The sequence below is a fragment of the Calonectris borealis genome, chromosome 9 (genome assembly GCF_964195595.1).
Source record: "Calonectris borealis chromosome 9, bCalBor7.hap1.2, whole genome shotgun sequence".
NCBI lineage: Eukaryota > Metazoa > Chordata > Aves > Procellariiformes > Procellariidae > Calonectris > Calonectris borealis.
This window is the reverse complement of record NC_134320.1, coordinates 23,622,630-23,649,583: the sequence shown is the minus strand read 5'-3', so window position 1 is coordinate 23,649,583 and position 26,954 is coordinate 23,622,630. Positions and strand designations below refer to the sequence as shown.

The 26,954-nt window shown below is 42.5% G+C and overlaps 1 protein-coding gene across 1 annotated transcript; it reads right to left on the bottom strand.

The window, feature by feature from the left end:
- Window positions 1-2,396: 2,396 nt before the first annotated feature.
- Window positions 2,397-26,954, bottom strand: NCEH1 (neutral cholesterol ester hydrolase 1). The gene is made up of 6 exons (XM_075157382.1): window positions 26,108-26,954; window positions 22,972-25,483; window positions 13,334-13,562; window positions 11,371-11,440; window positions 8,791-8,962; window positions 2,397-7,286 (listed from the first exon to the last, which is right to left on the bottom strand). Exons 2-6 carry the CDS (start codon window positions 23,938-23,940, stop codon window positions 6,669-6,671), a joined length of 2,058 nt encoding a protein of 685 aa, XP_075013483.1. The 5' UTR covers window positions 23,941-25,483; window positions 26,108-26,954; the 3' UTR covers window positions 2,397-6,668.

Below are 26,954 nucleotides of genomic sequence, written 5' to 3'. Positions count from 1 at the left end.
TAGATCGCCTGAAAAAAATCCTTACGGCGTGCCAGGGATTGAAAGCGATGCATGCTGAGGGCTGGTTCTGAGGTGGTGTTTTTTTTCAAGAAATCTGAGTGATTTCCCATTAGCGGGAGGTTTATGCCTTGTCCACGCGTGAATTCACAACTTGGGCTGGGTTGCCACAAATGTTTTGGTGCAGTTCCCGCAATAACGCTTTTGGTTTTATAGAAAAGTGCTGGAGCTTTTCAAACTAGCCTTTGTTTTAAATGCTCCCTCTGCTGGCTATAGTGTGAATTAATTATATTTTAATTAAAAACCTCAGACTAGAATTCAATTGTAATGAAATTACTAGGTTAACAGCAAAAATTCCCTTTCTTTATTCCTCCACCGTACTCTGAATCCCACATCTCGATGGCACTGAGTGTACTGCACCTGTCCTGATACTGGCACAGTGTTTGTGGGAGAGGTAGTTTTCTATAACACCAATTATTATCGCTGTTTTAAATCTCTTAATATAAAATATATTCTCTCCTTTAACAAACTCTGCCTCTCCCATATCCCTAGACTGTCTTATGATGGGAAGTGCTGTGGTTTGTAGAGATTCTGCTTCAGAAAAGAACAAGTGGTTGTGATGGAAATGCTTAGTGTTCTCTTGCTTATATGAAGTCAGAAAGAGTTATTTAAAATATAATTTCTATAAAAAGTTTTAAAGGAGCCATTGCAGGGTTTCTTCTTGGTTTTCTTTTGCCTGTCTTCCTGTTGAACGGTTGATAAACACTTTAAAATGCTGTAGAAAATCATTATGAAAAATTATTAAATTTATGTTGGGGTAAAACTTAGTCTTATATTAATGATGCGCTACCAACTATTTAAACAACATTTATGAAAGAAATTAATGCCATTGGATTAGTGCCAGAAATAATGAAATTGAGAGCAAGGAGAAAATGTGTGCCTCCCCTGGGGATGGACAAAATAAAACGTGGCCCAGCTCCAAAGAGTTTTCTAAGTGTGAGGCAAGGAGCAGCGCCCAGCCAGGAGGGGTGCAGGTGAAGGGTGGGATTTCTGGGTGCAGAGGCAGGAGGCTGTGTGGGCTGTCTGGCGGTGGGGTGGAGGCACACCTGGGTCACAGCCCCACCGTGCACCCACTGCTGCTCCGGTCCCGTAATTGAGGGTAGGAGGTGGAAATAGGGTGCCGCGATGGGAACAGGGCAATACAGCTCCAGCACCATCGAGGCATCCAGTGCAATCAGAGATGCGCTTGGCACCAGGCTCAGCCTCCAAGCTCGTCTCTCCCGAGTTTTGACGTGTCAGCCTGCCCCACGCGGGTGTCTCATACTCAACAGCACCGTAGTTCTGCAAAAAAAGTGTGCTGTATCCATGGCAGATTAACGCTTGAATTAAGATGCCTCACGTACTCACCTAATGCCATTTGAAGGTGCTGTTGAGGATTTTGTGCCAGACGCTTTGTCAGTGCTCAGGTGGCAGCTCCGCGCCCGTGGAAGCGCAGCACAGACGGCAGCGAGTCCTTCAGCGGGTCCTCGCTGCCCATCCTCCTGCAGCGGCCCCCGGCACGGGGTGATGTGCACGGCTGCACCCAGCCGTGGGAGGCACTGCCCTCGCCTTGCCAAGCCCTGCGCAGCCAGACTTTTTACTAAATCTAAGAAAACACGACTGGAAAAAAGTGTTCTATGGGGCTCAGCCTGTTCTTAATGCATTCAATTTAATGCAAGCAGGAGTATGACTCCTGCTGACTTAAAAATAGGCTTGTAAGTATTTTGAAGCTTTTTTCCCCAGCATTTTTTTCAGCAGGAGGAAAGCTTTATATTCTGTGAAAGTCACAGGATCCTGCTGGACAAAACGGCAAACCCCCACATTAGGATATTTCAAAAGTAATGCTGGTATGACCATTAATAAATGAGAGCGCAGGGGAAAAAATGGATAATAGTTCAGAAAGAAAGAATGTGAAAGGAAGGCAAATAGGAATGAAGACAGAACTGGGACTTTCACTGGCTAAAACAGATTTCAAACATGTAAATAATCTATAAATACCTAAAAATGTGTTTATAGGTCAGAAGGGAGAACAGGAGCTCCACTGCCTATCTTAAAAGAGAGGAACAGCAGTAGTGCAGGTGTCGTCCACTATTCAACGCCAGCAAATGTGGTCACCATTAATCATTTGGCAGAAATGAAGTAAGAGGAGGTCACCCTCGCAGAGCATGGACACACAGGCAAGGTTTCCTGCCTTGAAAACAACCACCTTGGCTTTGGTTCAGCATTTCTTCAGGAACTCTGAGGTCTCCCGTTTTGTTTCACTGACCTCTGCTAAGTGAAAATTCAAATTGGAAATGTTGTACATCTGGGGAAAAAAAAAATCAGTGGTCCCAGGGGAAAAAAAACCCAAACATCACAGATACGTTTCACTTTATTTATTTATTCTTCATTTCCAGAGCACATTTCAATCACAGTTGCTAATTAGATCTTACAAGATCTTTGCCCTGCACTGGGAAAGAAGAAAAAAACCGTCACGCATAAGATACTGAATGCATTCACATCAAGTATGTTGTACTTTGGGGTTTTGAACATCATAAATAAGAGAACGTTAAACCAGCTGGTTTTGGTTTTTTTTAACAACATCGTTACACATCATAGCAGCTTAAAAGGTTTGACAGGCTAACCTACTTCTCATATGTTTATTTGGAAAAGTTTCCAATAAAGTTTAGTAAGAAATTAAAAAATATACCCATGATGCACCTAGTTAAAAAATAGAGAGGCCCAAACACTACAAAACGTTTTAAATATAAAGCATTTCTTTTTAGTTTGTAGGACTTAAACTCAGAATGGCCTTTCTGCTTTGGCTAGGGACGCAATTTTGGAATTACTTAGATGAAGGTTAGGAAATTCAAGTTATTAGTGATTTTTGTGCACCATGAAACACCTTTAAACGGGTCTGGGTTTTCAGAAATGCCGAACACTCATCCTTTCAGAGGTGCTAATCTAGGGAGACAAAACCTCTATTTGTTCCTGCGAATATTGGCCAAAATACTGGGGACCTGCTAATAAAGTTCCCAGGTCTATGAAAGTAGGATGCAAATGACTATAGGTTCTGTTATGTGAGCTTTTTTTTTTTTTTAAATCTTACATTTGAATGCTTTGTCAGCCATCGGGAACAAGATTGCTTGCAATGGATAAAGTCTAATTGTGTGGGGGGAAAATAAAAGCAATCTTGAAAAAGTAGTTAGCCATACTTTCTGATTTAATGGAAAGACAAGTAGACAAATTTATTGACTATCTTCTTTTAGACTAACTTTACTATGCACAGGTGAAATATTGTTTCAAATACTTGATCTGATCCTACAATATCAAAGTGCCCTGAACTGCTTTGTGAAATAACCAAGGAACGACGGTGCTGGGTATGCCCGAGGAAACACTTCAGGAGACGTAGGACTAAACACCCGAACAAATCGAGGTGTTGTAACACGCATTAATCTTAATCCCTTGCTATCAGGCATCAACTTTCTGTAACCGTGCCTGCCGGCCCCGGCGGAGCTCTCAGCTGAGTTAGTGCTCCCTTTCTAGGAGCTTGCAGCAGCTCAGCTGGAAACAACCCTAAACTTGCAACTTTGGGCACGGGGACTGCGTGCAAAGGAGAACAAAGCAAAGTAGGAGGAAAGCTAAGTTAACACTTACTTCAAGGTTTACACTGAATTTTAATCAAGTGTCTTGTGCAGCTATATACTAAAAGGTCTTTTTATAGCTGGAACTCAGACCTCTTTTTATATGTTATAGGATCCATCATGTATGTTTGCAGCTATCATGTACTTAAACCATATAGCTGCATGATAAAAGCAGTCAAGATATTTTGACAGAACTAGTTAATACTGTAACATCTCATCCAAGTTGTGCTGCGATCTTGGATGTCGCATCAAGCTGGTGATGACTTAGTAAACACATTCAGTCCAGTTATATACTCACTGCCATTTCTTGTGCCAAGACTTTAATGTGCTTCAGTGCATGAAGGAAATTTACAGCCGACTCCACGAATATGGATTCCAGCTCTCCATTTCATTTCCGTTACAAAAAACCAGCAGTAATTATATTATAGCTTCATAGCAGGTATTTATAACTTAGCCACAAACAAATGCTGATCCAAAGCTTTGCAGACAGCTCTCAGGCAAACAATTATTATAGAATTGATCGGAATATTAACCACTCTTTTTCCAGTACTACAGTTACTACTATCTTTTAATGACAGCAGGTGGATATAAATTACATCTTTTCTGACACGGGTTTACTCTCTAAGTGGGAAAGCCAGGAAGAAGCCTGTTGTCACAACTCAGTCTAACGATATTTTTTGACTCTGGAGGTCATGGTCTAAAGTCAAGTAAGTGGAGCTGTCTCCATACAATGGAAAGGACGCCGGAGCAGACCCTTCTTCAGGATTAGCAGTTTGTCTTTAGAATGGACGTAACTTTGGTTGCTGTCTGTTTTAAGTGTAAATTATATCTACTGAAGTTGTGTTTATGGGGGAAAGGAGGAAAAAGGGTTTAATCCAGGAAACAAGTTTGAATTCTTCTGCAGTGTTAATTGGATATCTTGACCAAAATTTATTCTGATTCAGATTGTCACTTGGCTGCTCTAATTCCACCGAGCCTTTGTAACGATCTAAATGGAAGAAGAATCTCAGCCAGTTGAAAAAGCTTTGGCTCGTGACCTCTGTGTGAACCTCTGCCCAGAAATGAGTTTCAGCCTGCATGACTGAGCCTACATCGAGGCTTGTCTCGTTAACAGCTTCTCTTAATACATACAACCACATTAACAACCTGACGTTTCTAGGAAGCAATGATTCAGCAAAGCCATTCTCTTATTTAATTTAAATACCAGTGAAAGTGGACTGGTCTGTATTTATTTTAAATGACAGAAGGCAGTCTGATCTACCAGTGCCATTTTTTTTTTCTTCTTCAAAAGAACTTTTCAGAATCCTGCCGTAAGAAACGCTCTAACGAAATTGCCTTTGTCACAATCTCCCAACAGCCCAGAAGCCTCACCTCTCGGTACTGTGACCGCAGCCAGGACAGAGATGAGCTAACGGCCCGGGAGGACCCGCAGTCCAGCAGCACCACCCGACACGGGGCAGGCTGCTCGGAGCCAGCTATCAGAGAAGGATGGAAAGTCAAAAGCTACGGGAGCTGTTCAGTGCGCCTGCCAGTCACATCACATCCATCCGCTTCACCAACGCCTGGGGATCCAGCTTCACAGCTCCTTTGTGAGGTAGGAAATTACCGCTCCCTCCCTTGCAGAAGAAGAAAGTGAGGCATAAGGAGCTTAAGTTGTTCTCCTGGGGTCCCACAGGAAGCCTGTGGTAAAGCTGAGGATGAATTTAACCCACTAGTTTAGTCACGGGGCAGCCATTCTCTGCTCTTTGCCTGGAAACACTGGGCTTTTGACACAACCTTCATTGCTGCAAGCAGTAAGCATGCTGGACAATATACGCTGTCGCAAGTGGTTTCACTTCCCCGTCCTGCCTGTCTGAATTTTACAGACCGGCTCAAACTGTAGCGATTTGCTGCACAATAGCGAGATCATCTTACCTAGTGTTTTGGGTCAGTCTACAAGACAGACAAAGTTTAGCTGCAAAGCTTAGATTTAAATCTTCCATATAGATTAGAGCCCACTTCTATTTACTTGCTTCCCTCCTTCCAGGAAGCCTGAAATATAATAAACACTACAAGCACAAAAGAAAAGTCAATGAACAAAACCCACTATTATTACAAACATTAGTGCAAACCACACAGTAGATTTTTTTAGGACGCTCAGTATTTTCTGTGAGGAGGTCATGAAGCTGAGGCTTTAAACACAGATGAAGTCACATTCTTTAGCCAAATAAGTAGTCAGCTTTGAAGCTCATTCATATAAACAACCTGGATTCTGCTGCTACACGTAGTATTTTATCCTATATATTTGTATGTACGCTTTAATACTTTTTATTGAAAATATATTTAGTTCTGTGCTTTTATAAAATATAAATAACTAAAAGGCAATAAAGACCAAATTCCAAAGCTGAATTACATGTTTGGCCAGGACATTTGTCTAGCATCATCTTAACTGCCTAGAAGAGCTTTTTTGTTTTTTAAATTTAAACGAGCCATTTGTCTATGTGCCTAAAAGCCAACACCTAAATCCATGCATGACATTCAAAAGCATGGCTCAGCTGTCAAAGGTGAGAGTGCTCACACTTTCTTTGACATCAAGTGCTCGCCACTGTTGAAAACTAGCTCTCATTTTTACATATTCAGATGTAGATGTAGGTGTTTGGCTTTACTTCACATAATTTGAAAATTGTGGCCTTTGTACCTAATTAAGAGTCAAAGCTTGAAAGCTGCAGCCAGTTAAGAATGCTACAGGAATGCTGATCTCCCTGCTCAACATTTGTTTATGTTTGGCAATTGTCACCTGAAAGAAGGGGGAAAAAAAAATCCAAATTTGGAAAAGTATTTCTCAAAATACTTTGCTGGGCAAGGCCAATCGAGCTAGTGAATGCTGTCGTTAGTGGTCTGTAACCCCCAGCAGGTGCAGCTGAACGGATGAAGTCTGAATTTGGAAAAGTGCACTTTTTCATTGTTTGCTCCTTAGCAAGAAGGGACACCAGAGCTGCGCACCCCGTGCCTTCCAGAGAGACTCTCTCTTCAGAGGTTTTCATCCAGCCATTTTATATAGCTGCTCCTGGTCTGAACGCCCGCAGAGAAATCAGTGGGCCAAATGGTGAATATCATACAGCCATGGAAGCAGTCATCGAAGTGATCGAGCGTGACTTCCACACCGGCGTTCTCCAAGCGCTTGGCGTACATGACCCCGTCATCTCGCAGGACGTCGTTCTCACAGGTCAGGATGTAAGTCTTTGGCTGCAGCTGCAGAGTTTCATTTTCTGCAAGGAGTGGGACTGCGCGTACATCAAGCAGCGCTGGTAGCTCCTGGATGATTTCAGCCCTGCCCGTGGTCTGTATTACAGGCTTGTAGTTCTTTTTGAATGATGAAGGCAGTAGAGATGTCCAGTTCAGACGTCCTCTGAAAGAGAGAGCTTGGCCAACGTCAAGAGCAGTGTGGTTGTTAATCAGCAGTGAGTGAGCCAAGTCATAATTACCATTGAAATAATCTATCCAGTAGTTGATCATGACATAACGAGGAAGAACGGGCATATTCATGTTCTGCTGGTAAGAAGGTGTATTGAAGTCAAATGCCTGAAGGACTGGATAAATTAAGGCCTGCAGTTTTGGTCTGATGGTCAAATGCTCATCTTTGCTAAGCTGCGGGAAGAATATAGGATAGAGTGGGGATTACAAAGAAAATAAACATTACAATATAAACCTTAAATTCATATAAGTCACCATTCATTTAACAATTTTTAGGTCGAATGCTGCTCTTATGCAGGTAATGTCACTCCTTTGTCTGAAATATTAGCAGCCTGATCTTTTTCTTTTCTTGTAAGGATGGCCATTCAGGCAGACCCAGGGTCCTGTCTCCAACAGAAATCAGTGGCAGAAGTTGAAAGGTGTAAGAAGAAAAAAAAAAAATTGTAAGGTGGCATTGAGCTAATGCAGTTCCCAGTTTAACAATTTGCAACTGAAGGACTTCCTGAATCAAAGGAGCTATTCTTGCTTTTAACAGTTTTTCATGGATTTTTCTTCCATGAATTTATCTAACTGTTCTTTTGAGCATACGCAAAGTGTTGGCCTCCGCAGATTTCTCTAGCAAAGGCTCACCATGTACAGAAGCACCTCTCTGTGTTTGACTTGAACCTGCCATCTGCATTTGATTTGCGCCTACCAATTATACATTTGGTGCCCCCTAATCTTTTTGTGGAAGAATCAGCAAACACTTGTTTTGCTTCAACTTCTACACAAGATACACAGTTCCCTATCATATCTCATCTTGTCTGTCTCTTTTTCAGGCTGAAGAATCTTAGTGTATTTAACCTCTCCCCGAAACAGTCCTATATCACTGATTTAAAAAGAATTATGCATCAGGGAAACGAATTAGAATGCTGCTTCCAAAACATGGTACTATCATGTTTATCAGTCCTTGATATTGAAACTTTTAGCGTAATCATCCCTTACTCATTTTTTCACCCTAATTCAATATTGCAAGGTTGTTATGATAATTAGTTGCCTGGACATGGTATCTGCTTTCTTATCACCAATGGTTATGGCAATACAAAAAAGCTAATAATAATATTTCACTCAACCATGAAAAATATTATTACTTGCCCCAGGCCGTCTTTAAAATCTTTACTAGATTAAATTCAGATCACATTTAAACTGCAGATACACAAAAGAAATTTCCTTAAAATTGTGAAATGCTACAGGAAGACAATTTAACAGAAGAATTAAGCTTCATTTATTGTATATTTTGTCCTTCATTTGTATTTGAAAGAAATAAAAACATATTTTCAGAGACAAGCATCTAAAAATAGGAAGCTAAATCAATAAATTACGCATGCACCTAGTTACCTCCTTAGAAAAATAAAGAATTCATCAGCAAAAGGCGTAAAAAAAGTCATTTAGCTACTTGCTTTTAAAGTCTGGCCCATAACAACTCGTAACTGTAGTAAGACATTGCAGGCTATGTGATTCGTATTGCGATTGGCTCATTTTTCTTCTGTAACACGACTAGATACTGGCTTTCCACCATTCTGTCTTTAGGTTTGGCACATCACCTTGTGATGACACAGCACAAAGAATCTGTCAGCCTGTACGCCTCACTGAATTAGGGACTGTCGTAGTGTAATACCTAACAGACACTGGATGTTACCTGCTGACACACAGCAGCTGCCAAATTTCCTCCTGCACTATCGCCAGAAATTGCAATTCGACTTGGATCAACTGAATATTCAGCTAAGACATCAGGCTGCAAAAAATGCTTAGTAGCACGAAGAGCATCATGGAATTGCTCAGGGAAGCACACCTCCGGTACCAGCCTGTATCTACAAAGAAAAGAGATGAGAGACAATTATTACCGTCGATGTACCTCTCTTTCAGGATTAATAAGCGATATCAGGTATTCCTTAATGGCAAATAACTATTTCATTAGGATAAATATTATGAGAAAAATATGAGGTGTGTAATACTTATGTAAGACTTAATCTTATAATTAATGCTCTAATTCTGAAAGATTAATACGAACCTACTAGATATGAATAATACCAAGATAGTATAAAATTGTACAGCACTTTCTAGGATTTCCCAATAGAGATTTCATCATACGTTATAAAAATGAATGAATATTTAAAAGACCCTTGGCAAGGGAGTCATTACAATCAGGCTGTTTTTGATCCAAATCCCCAGCTGAGCCAGTACGAGGGAGAGTAAGTCATATATTGCCCAACAGATTCCACTGAGCCAAATACCTATGCAGTTCCGTTTCCCGAATTTTTACCTATGCTCAGGAGAGAATGGACCTTGCTATACCTCTGTGCCATAAAATGAACAATAGCCAAGAAGTGAATACCAATTTCCTCCAATGCAACAGATTCAGTAATTCCTCTCCTTTATCGAGGAGTGGAGCAGGAATATACCCACTGCGCAGGTGGAGAGACTGAGGCACAGAGAGCAAACAGTCTGCCCAGGAACAGTCAGCAGCTGAGTCCCATTCATGAGATTTTCTCAGTTTCTAAATAACAGTGCAGGAGAAGTCTGTTCATATTTACTGAATAATTTGTAATGTAAGAGTTGTTACTAGGCTTTACGGTACGAAGCATGTCTTCTGTTTGTAGCTTTTCAATCAACAAATGTTACATATTCTCAGTAGAGCCAAGCAAAACAAGCAAAACAAAATCCAGTTTTCTGATTCAAAACATTTTCTTCAGAATCTAAGCTAAAAAAAGTTTCATATGCAGAATAAATTTTAAACTTAGGTTACACGAAAAGTTTCAAACTCCAAATCTGACCTGCTTTCAGAAAGCAATCTATATATTGTATCAACTACAAAGGAATATGAAAGAGTCCTTTGGGAACTCCTCGCAGAACTCGGTAACAGACTGTGCATATATCATGAAAGCGAGATGTGCAATTAAACCAATGAGAAAACTAATTAGTCTTCACTAATTGAGTACAAAAGCCTTGACTGAAAGATATAATGGCTAAGGAGAATGGGTAAACAATAACTCGGAGAAACAGGCAGAATTATACCACCATAAATCAGAAAAGGAATAATAAGGAACTTCAATACTGTGATCGCTGCTCATCTGGAATAACCCAACAGCTGCTTTTTTACTTTTCATTGTTTCTACTAATAAACAACAAAGAAGTAAAAAAAAAAGCGACCCTTTAAAGTATGCTATAAGTACTGAATGAGTAACATCGACTCCATATAATTAAGTGGCAATTAGATCACAGAGCTTGGTATGTAATCAACGCAGGTGGGAAACTTGAGTAGTTATTTCAAGTGATTTGGTTTGCAAAAGAAAATATTGAAGTTGACAATAAGGATGGGAAAAGTACCAATCAAGTTGGAGTCATCCAGGTAATGTCGTTAGCTAGTCGAGAGGTATGTTTACCGTGGAATTGTTCAGGGAGTTAAAAAAGCAGCCCTGCTTCTCTGTTGTCTGGCACCCTGGCAGCCCTCTGCGCTTGAGTGGAGCACAAGGCTTAAATGAGATGACTGGAGCAGTGGGAGATTGAGAAAGCAGCAGGAAACTGCCAGACTCCACGGGTGTATTCTGGTTAATGAGCAGGGGTAAAATGATTTGATAATTTTTATGTTGCAGTATGACTTAGAAACTGTGGTTTATAGACAGACTTTGGGGAGGTTAATACATCTATCTTAATATTATATATATAAGTTTTATTTTTAATATATATATTAAAAAATATACCTTGCAGCAGTGGGAGAGGCCATTGAGGATGGGAAAAGTCCCTCTTGCTACATGAGCAGGCATAGAGATGTGGTTCAGCCTTCCTTCAGGTATATATCATGTCCAAATGTGTTTGGGTTTTTTGTGTGGTTGTTTTTAAAGTTCACAAGTATTTGCAGAACCATAAATTGGCACTTGAGTGATCTCAGGTTTTAGCTGCACTCCTTACATGTAGATACAACTGCAAGATGCATTAAAATTTGCATTCTAGTATTTGTCCAACTGAACTAAGTGCTACTCTCTTTTCCCACACTTCTGTCTTCTAAAATGACCTCTAAAATAATTAGAAACCCAAATGAATTTTTGATACCATTCCAATTTGTTGTAATTTTAAAAGGGTAAAAATATCAGACCAGTAAAGAGAATTATTGTCCAAGTTAAAGCCTTATACACCAGCCAGTAACAAGGGAAAAGCTAGAAGAACTACGTTACATATTTCTAATACCTTAAAATGACTCGATTAGTTTTAGATTACTCACTCAACTGAGACGACGACAGCATTGAGAGATTCAGCCATGATTCTGCAGAGATTGTTATAAAGGCTTGTTCCTGGAATGAAAGGACATAATGTAGGGACACACGAGTCCATTTATGTCAATAGTTGCAAAGCCATACGTAAGGCTTCTCAGAAAATATAAAGACATGATACAAATATAAGCAAAGTAAATGAGATCAGCTTGCAATAGATAAAGTGCCAAATACATATTGTAGCAGAAGGAACATAATTCACGCCTTGAGAAGTCCTGCAGTCTAATGCTTTCTTTCTCATCTGTTTCTTGGTGACTTGGGGCATGTCATTGCATCCACCTATCACAATTCTCTCAGTTGGGCAAAATTTAAGGTACCCAGTGGCTTGGGGCCATTAGCATCCAGAGACAGTTATCACTGTATGAGTCACGGCTTGTTGTTCATTTTATTATAGCATGCATTGCTTTGACTCAAATGAGTTGCCCTATTAACGTCAACTGAACTACTCATTTAAGGGAGGATTAATCACAGCTATCCTATTTATCAGTGGACTGATTTTCTTTAATTTTATTCCTTTCCAGTTACTTAATCGTTGGTTCCCGGTACTATAAAATATACTAAGACACTAAGCGTTTTCTAAAGTATCTAGTCTTAGAATTTAATGTTTAGCTGTAACATTTGTGCCATTAACTTCTGCATCTTGGACTCGAGGATAGCATCTGACATAGCTGAGTTATAGTCATCCAAACAAAATGCAGTAATTTAATAGAAACTTTTGCACAACAAGAGTCATATGCAAACTGCTACAGAACAAATGAGGTGGGCAGGATGCTAACAAACATCCCTTAGGCGGGCCTAAGAAAACCCATCTCAAAGCACAATTCCTCTGTAGGAAGAGGAGCAAAATTTTTAACTGCTATAGGACTACAGGACAAAGAGACTGGGATTTCCAAAGGCACGCAAAGGACGGATTTTAAAGTTATTTAGGAACTACATGTCCCTTAAATCATGGTCTAAGTGACTTATACATGCATAGTCCAAACGCAATCAATACAGTCTTTGTTTTGGAACGTTTTGGAAAACCCCGTCAATGTTCTTTTTCTATAGATGAGGCCACAGAATGCATCAGAGCTGTATGGACTTCATGGGATCTCAGGAGCAACAGGGAAGGAAACGGGGGAAGACTCCTATCGGATCTGGATCTCGGGCCAGCCCTGAGAACCGCATGTCCTTTCTCCTCCCAAGGCTTTTCTCCTCCTGTATGACGTGGAAGGATCAGTGGTTAACTTATGGTTGTCTATAGCTATACCTTACTTTCTCTGATGAGGTTTGTGGCTTCCGAGTTAATTGGCGTAAATAGCATTAATTTTCAAGGTAATTTCTGCTAGTGGTGGCAGTGGTCCCCTAAGAGAGAGGGCCAAACCATGGGACAGTAACCGACCTCTACCCGTTGCCTTCATCGTGCTGTCCTTGTCTGTGATCAGCAGCATGTATTCCCACGTACGCGTTATTTAAGAGCCAAACATTAGCAACGCTGTTACATGCAGTGTTGTTTAGCCCACTCTTCTACTAATTATTGTGTGAAAATGGGGCAAAACCCTTACACTGGATCCTGATCACCAAGGATCGACATTTGGACATGACCATAGAAAACGGGAGACTGGCGCAAACAGCCCATCCAGGCATCCCAAGAATTTAAACAATAAGCTGTTTTGTCCTCTCAGGATGTAACAAAATTAACCTTTTGGTCCTTTTACAGCTCATGGGCAGATAAGATACGCATTTTTGCTGTGTGTTCATGATATTTTTCCCCCTCCTTCCTTAGAGCTGATCTACCAGAGCGGAGACAGTTACTAGTGAATTCAGGTACGTCTTAGCAAAAATGTCACCCCTGACAGAAAAAAACAGCTTTTGGCTTCTCCTGCTAGGAGAAAACCAGACCAGAATCCTATTTAATTACTGGCAGACACATACTTGCACTTGCCAAGGCCCAGCCCCCTCCGTGGATGTAAACAACGCTGCGCTTGAGCCCTTCATCTCGCTTCGCAGGAGGTTCAAACACTCTGACTTCCACGCCGTCAAAAACAGCATCCGTGATGTTAATGTCTTCAGAGGAGACAGACTTCAGCTTGTCAAAGGTACAAATCAAATAATTCAGAACTATCAAGTGGTGGCTGAGTCTCAGATAGTGAATCAGGTGACACTAGGGAAAAAAAAAAAGATTTGTGTTACTTCAGAGCGTATCATACGATACTGCGTTGATGTTTAATGCAACTGTCTTCAAAGGGCAGGTCCTATATGAAAATGAACATGGATTCTTAGAATATTCACTGGAAAACGAATGATTATCAAAGACCTCTAATGCTTTTAAAGCTGTATTAAAACAAAACCCTGTCCATAAAAGATTCTCTGTTGTAAAAATAAATCAAACCACGAGCATGATGTGGATCAAGACAACTGTGAATGAGCACTCAGATCCTTGCCTTTGAAAGACACCTCCAAAAGGAGACGAACCTCACCAGCGTGCTCCACTATGGGACTTGTGAAGCTCCTCAGACCGGTGCCAGCAGAGGGCAATGCCGCACAGGCAAAATTTTTGTGGTGGTAACGTATCAAAAATGCAAAGTATTTCTCTTGTTTCACCCCAAAGCATAAGTCTTTCCATTTCCAAATTAAGAAAGTTCTCAAGGATTGCAAAGAAATTTGAAAACAGGAATGGCCTTAACGGAATATAATGCTTGTTTATCAGCTTGTCCTGTATTTACCTGCTGAATTGGGAAGGATCTGAAACGCTATCCCAGAACCAGAGCGGCGATTTTTTTTTTTCCAACCCCAAAGACTAAAGTGCATTACTTTTTTTGTCGGGGTGTGTAAAACACTACAAAAATGATCTGATCTTTCTGTCCCCTTGTGGTAGAAGGAGAGAGATTTTATCCCCTTTGGCTATCCAGGATTTTTATTTTCAGGTTTATTTTTCAAACTTTGCCCTGAATAAATTAAAAACCTGTTTCTCTCAGCAAACAGTACTGGGATCCAAGGCACTCCTCCAGCCTAAATGGTCACGACCTACTCCCCACGTATGATCTGCACGCTATTTGTAGTGCCTACTTGTTCCCATTCCCCAGCTGGTGCAAAAGGGGTAGCAAAGGGTGAGCCAAAGGACTGCAGGGACTACGACGTTGAGACTGGCCGCTGAAAAGTAGTGGGGGTCTTTCCCCTTTTGCAAAGTTAATCTCTATCCTAGTGATGAAGGCTAGAAATCAGATAATCAGCTAAGCCTTTTGTACAGCTTTTCAGTCAAGGCAATGAAGTTGGGAGGTAAAATTAATACATACGCCTAACGTATGTCTTTAGGACCACTACCATAAAGAAAACTGTCAGCTGTGACCTTTTATTTTACATACAGGTAACAGACACTTGGAAGAAAAAGTGTACTGTTAGGAGCCATGCAGCTTGTCTACACACAACCATTTTACTGTTTTAATTCTGCTGGTACCACCAGTACAGCGCAAACCTGCTAGTATAAATTAAAGATGCTGACACCCGGGAGAGCGGGGTCACCCAGGCGCCGGTCTGACCGCATTCACCTTGTGAAGAACGGCTAGTGGCCATAGTTTAACCTGTAAAAACTAAGTGGACGCCAAGTCCGGTTCCTTGTGACAGACGTGATTTTGCAAGTAAGAGTTTCACGGTTTCTTTCCGGTTTCTATTACTGGTTCATAAGGACAGCTATTTCATTTTCTGGACTTGAGTTTCTTTACTATAATTCTGCAGTACCATTTTCGCAGCCGCTTTCAGTGCCAAGTTTCAGCCTCTCTGCCAGGAGCGCCTGCTCACGGCGAAGGGAGGGCTGGCGGAGGCAAACACACACCTCCGGAGGACAAGCACACTTTGAAGCATTCAGCAGCACCCACGCCAAAGAAGATCTGTCTCCTTAGCTCTACAGCCCCAGCTCCTTACATGTAACTTTTTCACCTGTCATCATTAGTTTGAATGTAAAAAAAGCAGAAATATTGGCTTTCAGTCAGGTGTTGTATAGAAAAGGCCCTGCACATCCCCACTTCCACTGTAGATTGCTGGAGAGAAAGACAATTTTTGACATTTTTCCTAAAAAAGTCTATGCCAAGTACAATGGGCTGCTATGTGAGCGGGGAGAGGAATCCACTTCCAAAACAAGAATTTACAAAAATGACTTTCTTTTCTTGCTTTAGCTTGAGGTCACCCTGCTGAGATAGTTTGGTGAGAATCCAAATTTTAAAATGTTTGCTGCTTTTTGGACGGAATATCATTTCTTTATACTGCAAGGCTTTTCTCTGGGAGAAGAAACACAAAATATCCACCCGGCAGGAAGAAATGCTGAATTCACAAGGCTGTTTGTGTCTCTGAATTTCAGATCATGCTTTTCTCCCACTGTTACTTAAAAATTCCCACGGGAAAACCCAGTTTGAGTTAGAAATCTGAAGAGCAAAACATCTATTAATAATTTGGCAGACAATTTGTTGGGCTGCCACTGATGTAACCAGCTAGAGACCTGATCCTCTGCGTGCCCCATGAAGGCTCCCGGGACAGGTAACCACTGGGAATGAATTTTAGAAATACTGCCAGGGAAAACAATGTTTTTGTAGATTTTTTTTTTTAGCCTGACTGTGCTGCAATAGATGTCCCATTTTAGTTTTCTCCCACTTTAGTTCACATTCTTTGTAGATGAGATTACCACATGTTCCCTGGAATCAGAAATGTTTTATTTTCAAGGCTAGTTAGTGGTGTTTACCAAGAAGTGTTCTGCCCTGTTCTTTAAACCACAGAGCACCGTGGTCATATCTGCAGGTTATCATATGCTGTCATGCCTTTTTTTTTTTCTCCCTATAACAGACCACTCTTTCCAAGAATCCAAAAACCAAAAACCTGGAAGAGATGCTTTGTCCCAATTTTTTTGTTAGGCATAGGCAGTTTTTTTGCCAAGCACTTATCAGACAGATTCTTTGGAAGTATATCTCTCTAATCAGCCTATTTGTTGTCATTTATAAGGCATCAGGATTGCACTTTTTGCTGGCAAAGAGCTAGGCTTGTCCAAAGTTCTCACAAATAAAATCCTTATTTTTTTTTCTCCATAAATAAATATTTTAAATAGATATATAATATCTTATCACTACTGGCAGAAGAAGATGTGTTTAATGGTTGGCTAACTCTCTTTTCGGGCTGTGTTGCCACCCAAAGGGCAGACCTGCCCATCTTGTTGGCTCTACTTCCCTGGCACCTTCCTTGTGTTGGCACTAACGAACGCGAAGCCTCAGAGCATGACCTTGCTGCACCAGCTCAATATGAACCCAACAAAACCAGAGAAACAACATTAAACTTCAGCCAGGTCACCATCTTACTGATAACCCACGGCAGGAAAGAGGGAGTGGGGGAAAGGATGGGACCAGGCCTTTTGGCAGCAGTCCACAGTTGGATTGCCTTAAATCCATTATAAAACTGTATCCGGTCATCTCATGTGAACAATAATTGGTTTTATCTTTGCTGGTATTCGTGATTTTTACCACCCTTCCTGTGACAACATACAGGACTGTTGCAGGCTATCAAATATAGCACTTAAATATACTTGGGCATGACGTGTGTGTGTATATGCATGTGGAAGAGAAGAAACGGTGATGTTCTCTGGTGAAAAGTGAGAGAAGACAGCGCTGTAATAATAAAAGCTAGTGAAAAGGAAGAGAAAGCAAAAGGACAAGGGGGAAATTAAGAGACTACAGAAAAAAGTAAAGACAAATTCACGGAAAAGAGGAGCTAGTATATAGATGGAAGCCCTGTGGGCAATTAGCCCAGAATTGCTGTGCCAGCCACAGGCACGGCACATCACTCTGTCTGGGTCGCAGCCGCAAGTTTTCCCATGTAACGACGGGTTTTATGCATCCGTCTGAATAAACACTTTTGTTTTCTGAACAGGTAAGTCTGGGGAAATGTGGCTGGTGAACTTCACAGCATTATGGGCTGGACTGAGTAACGGGCTGACGCACACCGAGAGCGCTCAGCTGCTGGGAGGCGAGGCAGAGCTGGAGGGGCAGGAGGACCCCAGGAGAGGAGGGCTGACAGGCTAGCGGGGCAAACGTGAGTATTCTGCTGGCGTTTGAGCCAATTCGGCAAATAACCACTGTGGACATATTACAGTGGCCCTACTGACAATGGCCTATGGCTCATTCCTGATTGCACCTTTTCATTTTGGGGCCATTGGCTCCCTGTGACCCATGGCTGCTGATTCACACTCACGCTGCAATGCTCCCCAGCTCTCCAACAAGTCAGGCAAAGCAACGACTACAGGCACACTCTCCGTCTCTTTTACCAGGACATCCCCATCACAGGGGTTTTCAGGGAATCCCTAGAGACTAAACTGTTCAGACTGCCACCTTCCTCCTGGTAAATTCTTTGGTGAGGGGTACCAGATGTTGAAAGATTTAATTGATGTAGGAGAAAATTTTCAACAAGTGAAGAAAGGAGTCAGGGTTGTGATAAAAAGCAGACAGAATGAAGAAAGAACTGCTCTAGAGAGGCACCATTACTTCACCTTTTATCACTAATATCTGTCCCTAAACTATCAGGATTCTTCTATTGGCTCCTCAGCCGGTAATTTCATGAAGAATCTCAAATGCTCACGGCTACGATGCTCACCTGCCTCATGGACCTGTACTCTATATTACTCATGTCTTCTGTATTACAAAAAAAAAATCCCAAAGTTTTTCTGTTGCTAATGTCCATTAACCTCCAACAGTACTCAGCACATTGGGATGCTTTGTCCTCATTTGACTTCCATAGCTGACACTGCTTGGCTTCACATCTCTGAGCTTCAGCCACGAAATTATTGCAACAGGTCGCATTCAGACAGCACACAAAGGCAGCGCGCCTCTAAAGCCAAGCTGAATGCATCAGCTGCTTCCTCTGCTGCCTTCGCAGCTGGTCAGACCCAAGGTCCTGCACTGACCTTTCAGGCCTTGGCGGGACCAGGAATTAAGCAAACAGCTCTTTTTTCATACAACACTACTCGGGACTGAGCCAAATCCCACTCATGACTCAAATGAGTAATGATGCTGGAATTGGGCGACTGAACTGCCTAAGACTAAACTTCCTACCTTAAAAGATGCAGACACGATCTTCGATTCTGGCATCAGTTTGCAAAACACATTTCTATAACATTAGAGTCCAAAATGCCGACTACAATATCTGTAGTCAATAATAGAGATTAGTGAAAAATAAACAGGATCATTTCCCCATGTAGCTATGTGCAGAACGTACAGTTTTGTGTGCATTTCAGGCAGTTTACCCTGTTTAAAGGTGAATGTCTATTTTCTTTCATTTTACAGAATCATTTCTTAATGCATGTGCATTATTGCCCACTAAAGAATATGTATTTTTAATGCTGTTATATAAAGACAGTCCTCAAAGACAAGTGCTCTTAGTTTTATGAATTTCCTTTAGAACTGAAAAGAAGCCGACTGTTTTACAGTTTATTAATTAGAAGCAGAAACTAGATTACATTTTAATGTAAGGTTTTGTGCATATACCTATTCATCCATGGTGATCTGCTTTTATACTAGATAGAGATAAAAGTTATCTGTTACTGCAAATAGGACTGCCAGTGTGGTTCAGTTTTTGCTCAGGTGCCACTGCTGTGAGACCCACCCGCCACAACTAACAACTTGGTTTACTGTAAACCAATTCCAACACCGTGTTATTGCATGCAAAAACACCAAGAACTTAGTTGGCTGGCTACAACTATGATTTACATCTGTCCAGAAGTCACATACTCTGAAATATATGGGTAGACAGACATTAAGATGTTAGAAAAAAACAATTACTGTTTTCTCTAATCCTGAATGTTGATGTCCCATGCCCTAGATTTTATTCCGAAAGCAAGTGAGTGGCAGGAAGGAATCACTTGGCTGATGAGGACAAATATGGGGATAGTTTTTTCCCCTGTACAGCTGCCTACCTTCTTCCATATGTGTCTATCTGATGGCCCCTATGCCAACCCATTTGTCCTTCCAAACCTCTGCTAACAGCTGTCCCGCTTCCAAAAAATCCCTTCTTCCTTGCCATGCACCAAAATAGCAAGTACCTTGACAGTGCTGTTGAGAAATAACTTATTTGAAAGAGCTTCTTAAATAAACATATGCTGCTCTCTTTATTCCGGTAAGGGAGAGCGGTTAGAGGAAGAAGTGAAAAACACCTGGACCGATCCTGCTGTTAACCGCAGAATTATGAAATGTTGCTTTAGACACTTCTTGACAGACACCAAGTAAAACAATAACTATGGTTTAATCTATAGCTTAATCCCGTAATTAATTTTATGTGGTTGTCCAAATTTCAGTGAAGCCGAGTTCTGACATACCTGTATACATATGTATGTACATAGTTTTTAATTTCTGATCTAAAATTGTGTTATATCACTGTTTTCTGTAAAAATGTTACCCTGTCCCATTTTGGGACAGGTGAGAGGGGCAAATCACTCTCATGCTCATTTAAGCATTTTCACATCAGTTCATTAATATTACTGAAGTCTAAGTTTCTCTGTTTTCATTCTGGGGCACCACAGGACATTAAAGAGGGCTCAGGAACAAGGTTCTGAAAACCCAGCTCACTTTCCAGCTCCGCCATGGGGATTTTTGTGACCTCACCTAAGGCACTCCATCTCTTCCTATCTCTGTTCCCCCCAATTTAAAACTAGGATAACAGTATCGGTCCCCTTCTGTAGTATGTTTTGAAACCTACTTACAGAGTGCCCTATAAGCATTATGCATTTTTTTAACCGTGTGATTATACTTGAACGTTTGTTGAAGTGTCTCATGCTGAGCCAGGATGCTGAGTCAGTCCCAAGCTTGTAAAAAAATTTGTAGCTGACTGGGACAAAACTCTATATGGAAATACAAAACCTCATCATTAGTACACCGAAAGCCAGTGACAGCCTTATTATGTTTTATTGGTAGCAATTATTAATGCACTGAGAAAACAAACACATTATCCCTAACAAGAAATTGTCATGCTTAGTTGTCAGAGTCTTCACACATCTATTTCAAAATAAGCAAAAGACAATTAATTGTATTTGAAGCACATGAAGTTTGTTTCACGCTCTTGAAAAAAAAAAAAGGATTACAGTACATTTCAGAGATTTTAAAATCAGAAATGTACTTCTGTCTGCTACCAAACCTACAAAGGAAAGTAATAAATAGCAAGCTGAAAATACATTCAGAAGTGGGTGAAAGTTCAATGGTCACATTTAGAGAAATGTTAAACCATTTGGTCTTGCAATAGCGGTAGAGGAAGGAAGGAGCTGAGCTCTACAAAAGGACATACACTTTATTTTATATACACACACAAAAGCTGGCTAACAAAGTAAATACTCAAGCTTAACTTTTACAATCCTAGCTTCAGTTCCTTCTTAATGGCAGTCATTTATTCCTGACTTTGTGTTGTCTCTCAGTGTTGGAAAGACTTCTGAACACTTGGAAAGCACCTTCTCTTTCTCTCCAGAAACAAATGCCCCAAGGGTCGCCTGTTGTGTGATTCGGGGCCCCTCTAATGCCTCACTTCTTTTATGCTTCTGTGTAAAGCTCACTTGTTCCTTCCTTTGGTTTGTAAGCTACCTTACAGGAACCCTTACTTGTTTAGTAATTTTTCTCACTATAGAAGTTTGCATTTCTAAGGCCAGAGATGTAAACAACTAAGAAATTACCACTTCCCCCAACAGAGCCTTCCTCACCCCAGAGAGCGGGACAGATGTGGGCACCTCAGCCCTGCCTGCCAGTTTGCTCCTGCTGCCACCCGTCAGGCTTTGTCCTGCCAGCTCCTCTTGGGATTATGACCTCTAGAATATTCCAAAAGAGATACCCTTCAGCCTCCAAGCTAGAGGCACCAGAATTCATCTGACTATGCCCAACATACCACATAAACCAACTGAATGTGTACATAAGCCAAGAGCAATATACATATATATAGTCACAGTCATATGATTTTCTAAAGATAGGTCTCCTTCAGCTAGAGGTTATGGACTCGACTCAGGTGTTCCTGGCTGAACTGTTACGATGTGTTTTGCAGGCCGCATGCTGGGGCCATCATGGCCCTTCGGTCCGTACCGTCAATGAATTTGGTCAAGCTGAGCGCTTGCTGTTCAGTTACTTGAGTTAACAACATGGAGCCAGTGAACATCAAGCCATAGCTTTTACTGAAGAATGAAGCTATTGTAGGCCACGTCTGCATCATTTTCATAGCAGACATATGGGCAGGTATGCAAGCAAACAGGTTTTACCCTATACAAGCAAACAGGTTTTATCCTTTCATCCTAGAGATACGCTTTGATTCAGGGACTCCCTTGGACCATGAGAAGATGCCCCCGTGGCTCAGATGAGTGGTCCATCTGCTCCCAGTCTCTGCCTCCAACAGTGGCAACCAGAGAAGCTATTCAGGCAGAATATACAAGCCTGACCCTGTGTGGTCCATTCTCATGCTTCTCAGCATCTGCAATTATTAGGAACACAGATGGTACATTCCCATCTAGTCCTTTTGGTATCCATTTATGGGCCCTCTGTCCATTAATTCATTTAATCCCTTTCTGAATATGCTGATGCTCTCATCTACTCAAAGTACAAGTTTTTGTACATTTCAGAACCAACTTAGTAAACTGAAATTAAAAAAAATAAAAATACTTTGACATACGTAGTACCTTACATCGGGCCTGACCATGACTGATCAGTCCTTGTAAAAGATCAGACCATCCTAGAAGAAAGTAAATGTTCACAGCTAAAGCCATTATCAGAAACTATCTCTGATCTGTTTCATGTCAGCATAAAGACATTGGCAGAAAATGAGGGAGACATCGTGAAGTGACACAACTGTCATGTGTCTTCTGACAAACTCATGCATTCAGAGAGTTTTGTTTAGTAATACAATTCCAAATCAAGGCAGTTTAATATTTGAAAGAGCTTCCCTATGTCTTCTTTCCCTAAGGCATGCTTAATGTACCAGAATAAGAACCATTAATTCTTTTTTTTTTTGACCAAAAGCCTGCAAGTTGGAAACCAGACTAAACCACATCTAATAAGTTCTGCACCACGAAACCCAGAGGAGAAGACTGGATGCCAGCTTTACTAAAATGGGCACGCTTGATTTACTCATCAGGACGAAACCATGAGCGACCCTGCCCGGAGCTGCCCGGGCCTTTCACCTCGGCAGGCAGACCATCACATCTGGACCTAATTCCATTTTCTCCTCCTGCGTGCGATAACGACCGGCGCAGCGCAGACCGGCCCCAGCTCCAGCCCGCTGCAGAGGCGGGTGTCGGTGGTGCTGGAGACTCCCCCCTCGGCTCTAACTACAACAGGCTGCCTGCGGCGCGGCTCTCCGGATGGGCCGGGTCCCCCTCGGGCCCCGGGGACCCCGGGACCGGCAGGGCTGTGCGGGTTGCGGGGGGCCTCCCCCGGCCCGCCGCGGAGGACACTGCTCGGATGCCCCCGGCGCGGACACCGCAACCCAGCCGCCTCCGGCACCGGGGCGCGAACCGAGCCCGGCGGGGGGGGGGGCGGGCTGTCCGCCTCGCCAGAGCCGGGGCCGGGGCGCCGCCTTACCGTCTGCTGCACCGCCCGGAAGGTGGCATCCAGCAGCATCAGCTTCCAGGGGTCCGACACGGTGCCGGGCAGCGGCAGGTAGACGTAGTAGGCGGACAGGGCGGCCAGCGCCGTCAGCAGCACCCAGGCGGCCCGCATCGCGGCCACCGCCACCCCGCGGTGCGCGGGGCCGCCTCGCCGCGGCTCCCCGCGGGGGAGCGCACCGCCCCGGGGCCGGCCTCCCCCAGAGGAAGTCCCGGCGCTTCCGTCCCCACCGCCCCGGCCCGCCGGCTGTCTGCCAGCACCGGGCGGCGGCGGCCTTATCTGCGCCTCGCCTCCGCGCCCGCGCAGTGCCGCCCCGCCCGGCGGGGAGGCCGCTCCGCGGAGCTCGCCGCGCCTCTCGGCGGGGGACGCCTCGCTTCTGCCGCCCCTGAGGAAAGCGCCGGCCGGGGATGGGCGGGCTGTGGTCCGCACGGCTGCCGGTGCGGCCGGGGGTCCCTCGCCAGCCCGGCCTCGCCCCGCCGATCCACACGAGGCTGCTTGCCCGCGGCCGTGGGCTGCCAGAGCTCCTCCACCGTGCGCTAGGCCACCAAAGGCCACCAAAGGCCACCAAGAGCCTCCTCTGACTCCCCACACCCAGGCCCGCATCCCTTTGCCCACCTTGGGCTGACAAAAGCCGCTGTGTGAGTCCGTGGGGGCAGAGCAGGCGGCGGCGAGCCCGGCCCGCGGGCAAACCCCTCCGGTTTTGCTTTTCAGAGGCTGTAACCCCAGAAGACGCGCACGGTGGCGGCTCTTTGCCGACAGCACGGGAACACCGGCGTCCAGGCGGAGTTCGCTCTTCTCCGCTGAGCCCAGAGGCCGTGAAGGAGAGATGAAGGCTGTTACCAGGGATCGGTTCCAGTCCATCCGGGAGGGTCCCAGATCCAGCGTGTTTCTGGGAGGAACTCGGGACACCCTTATTGTAGTTGAAGAAACTGGACTGTTTCCCATTTAACAGATCACAAAACAATTCCAGAAAGGAGACTTTTTTTTTTTTCTTTTTAAGTGTGTTTATTTTGTAATTTTATTTTGGACTGGGAATTTTTTTTTTTTAATTAACCTTGGTCAGTAACAAATTTTGGTTTAATGCAGGAACATTTCTTGTACCTAAGACAACCAAATTTTCTAAATAGGTCTTTTTCATCTCCCTAAGCACTTTCTTGTCAGGTAAAAACCCTCTCATCGCAACATGCAGGAAATATAAATACTATAGTTGTTCAGCCTTGACACAAATGACTACTTAATACTTAGTCACAGAGCCATCTTCAGCAAATTAAAATATTGTTTAAATAGCCAGATTCACATGCATTATGAATGTAATGCAGAAAAAAGAATGAGCACTAATTTTAACAATAACATTGCTTTTAAAAACGAATTCATAATACTAAAAAGTCACATAGAAATATAAATAGAGTCCTGGAAAGGACAAGTTTCCTTTAAAAATTGACATGAAAAGGTAATAAAAGAAAAATATGTTTCTAAGAAGTAAAAGGTCAGCTTTTAAGCCAGCTTTACTGGAATTGAAGTAAAACCTTGCTGATTCTAAAGGTTGCAGAAGAAAGTTTCTGGAATTTGTGAGGAAATAAGACTCTCAAGCATCTTTAACCTTTTTTCATAGCAACAGCAGATGGAGTTTCTGTAATTTTCACAGTTTTGAGTAGACTATGGACGTGCAAGGGCTGTTAGGAAACAAGCTTTGTCAAGAAAGCAGCACAAAGTGAGATTCCTGAGATCATCCCTTTCTGTATGATTTTGTGCTCACACCTTCTCTTTTCCCTTGTGCCCTGCTCCCCTGCCTCCTTTGCCTTGCACACTCCCAATCCATTGCTTTCCCAAGCATATGCCCCTATAGTCCACACCCAGGATCCTCGAGTGTAATAACTTGTACCTGTCTCTTGCAAGAAAAGTCATTGTTCCCAAACCTCCGGCAAAACTGGGTCTAGTGTGTCCCCCCCCCCTTTACTTATCTCTTCGAAAAAGAGATAAAAAGGCTGGATGGAATTTTTCTGAGGTTTCTCATGCTCCCACTGACCCCCACATACATCTTGTGCTTGATCTCCCCCCTTCCTCACGTTTTGAAAGCTACTGCTCTGGCTAAACTGAATCAATAGCTCTTTGAGGAATCGTTTTTTTTCCGGGTGCTTATAAAGAAGTCAGTTGGTTGAAAAAATAAAACACTGTGGTCTGAGAAAGATTCCTTTCTTTAAAAAAAAAATAGATAAACCCCAAAACGCTTGCAAGGTATCTAGGTGACAAGCAGTCTACCTACATAAACTCACCCCCTGAAGCCAAGAAACGGTTGCTAGACAGCCAATTTCCCGAGACAACGCAGGGCACCAAGGACTCCTTCAGGCCTCTCGGGATCCCATCAGCTCTTCTGATGTGGCCTCCTCGTCTTTTTCCACAAGGTATGAGATCCCTGCTCCCACGACGCTGATGTGACAGGACTCATTTAATGATTTAATCTCCTGGAACTTTCTCCCTGTGGGTGTTACTGCGAGAGGAAACTATTTAACTATTAAATAAATGTTATACTCCTGGGTTACTGATAGCTAGATAACTGGAAGGAACAGTGAGTTTCGACTGCGTGTTACATTCTACACAACAAAAAGTAATAGGCGTTTCTATTTCAGAGCCTTTTATAAGGCTTTTTAAATGTCAGACATATAAAGTATAGTAATTATTTTTGTCATCAGTCCTGATCTAAGCTTTAGTGAGAATAAATGCACTTGACTAAAAAAAACCTTAGCCACTTTTCTTAAGGGACTGCTACCTAAAATTTGGCTATGTTCTGTCAGTCCCAGGAAGGATAGCTTAAGATGTTTCATCAGAATGTCCTAGTTGCTTTGTAAGATTGTAATTCTAGATTTTCAAGTACATTCAAAAAATGGGTAATGCCCAAGCCACTCTCCGTATGCATAGTGAGCCTGTATTTATGTACTGAAAGTTTAGGTAACATTTATATTCTTTTTAAACCTTTGAGAAGTGATGCACATATCACCTGTTAATCCTCAGCCCCGATAAATATGCTTCTCCTGTCTTTGCAGGCACAACATTTTATATAGCTTTTTGGAGGATCTAGAGGTCAAGTGGAAATTAATGTACAACCACCAGTTACCTTTTCGAGAAACCATACTGCAGAACTTGTTCCAAACCTAGGAGAAACCTGGTCCCTGGTTCAGGGTGTGAGGGAACCTGAAGACCTGGCTGAAAAGGACTTTGTAAGAGTGCAAAGAAAGGAGAGAACAGGGGAAAAGCCAGTGAAGGGTGGCCTGGCCTGGAACTGCAAAATTATGGCCCAAACTGGTACTTCAGGGTGACAAAAGGACCTCAGGTTAGGCTGTATTTTGATCGTAAGTCATTGTTGCAATTACTCTATATGAAATAAAGTAATTGTAGGACTGCATAATAATTGGCTGACTCAAGTGTCAAAATTGAAATGACCTCCTTGGTTTCCACGTTGTTACTCTGAAATCTTTTCCTCAAGAAAATAGCCCTATGTACCTCACGAGCACATCTTTATTCACATAAACAACACCTGCTATCGTCTTCTTCCGCTTTTCCTATTGTTTTTCTTCCAAATCATAAAAAGTCAATGGACTCTTACTGGCACTAACGGCTGCTGGATCAGTCATGAAAATGCCTGAACTAATAAAAATCAGTAAGATCTAAGAACTCAATCTGGCATATAAGAATTTAGCATATAATGGAGAAGTCTATAAACAGAAAATATCTCATTCTTTTTACATCAAGACAGTGAGACATTATGCTAAATCAGGTTTCAGAGATGCTGAGCCCACGTGAAAGAATTCCTTTCCAGATCAGAAAGTGTTAGTATTAGAGAAGATTAAAAAGGAAAGGATGGTAAAGCATTTAATATAATTAATTTGTTTTGGGGTTGGTGCCATTGAGTCAGCTGGTTGACTTTCATCTTGACCAGTCATACTTTCTCGTCAGCTTTTTTT

Bases quoted from the DNA above. Each gene is read 5' to 3' on its own strand.
- NCEH1 (XM_075157382.1), bottom strand. From the start codon at position 23,940: ATGGGAAACAGTCCAGTTTCTTCAACTACAATAAGGGTGTCCCGAGTT. The intron at 11,441-13,333 runs GTATGTGTCTGC...CTTTCATTCCAG, and splicing joins CTGGGCCTTGGCAAGTGCAA to GAACAAGCCTTTATAACAAT. The intron at 7,287-8,790 runs GTAACATCCAGT...TTCTTCCCGCAG, and splicing joins CAGCTGCTGTGTGTCAGCAG to CTTAGCAAAGATGAGCATTT.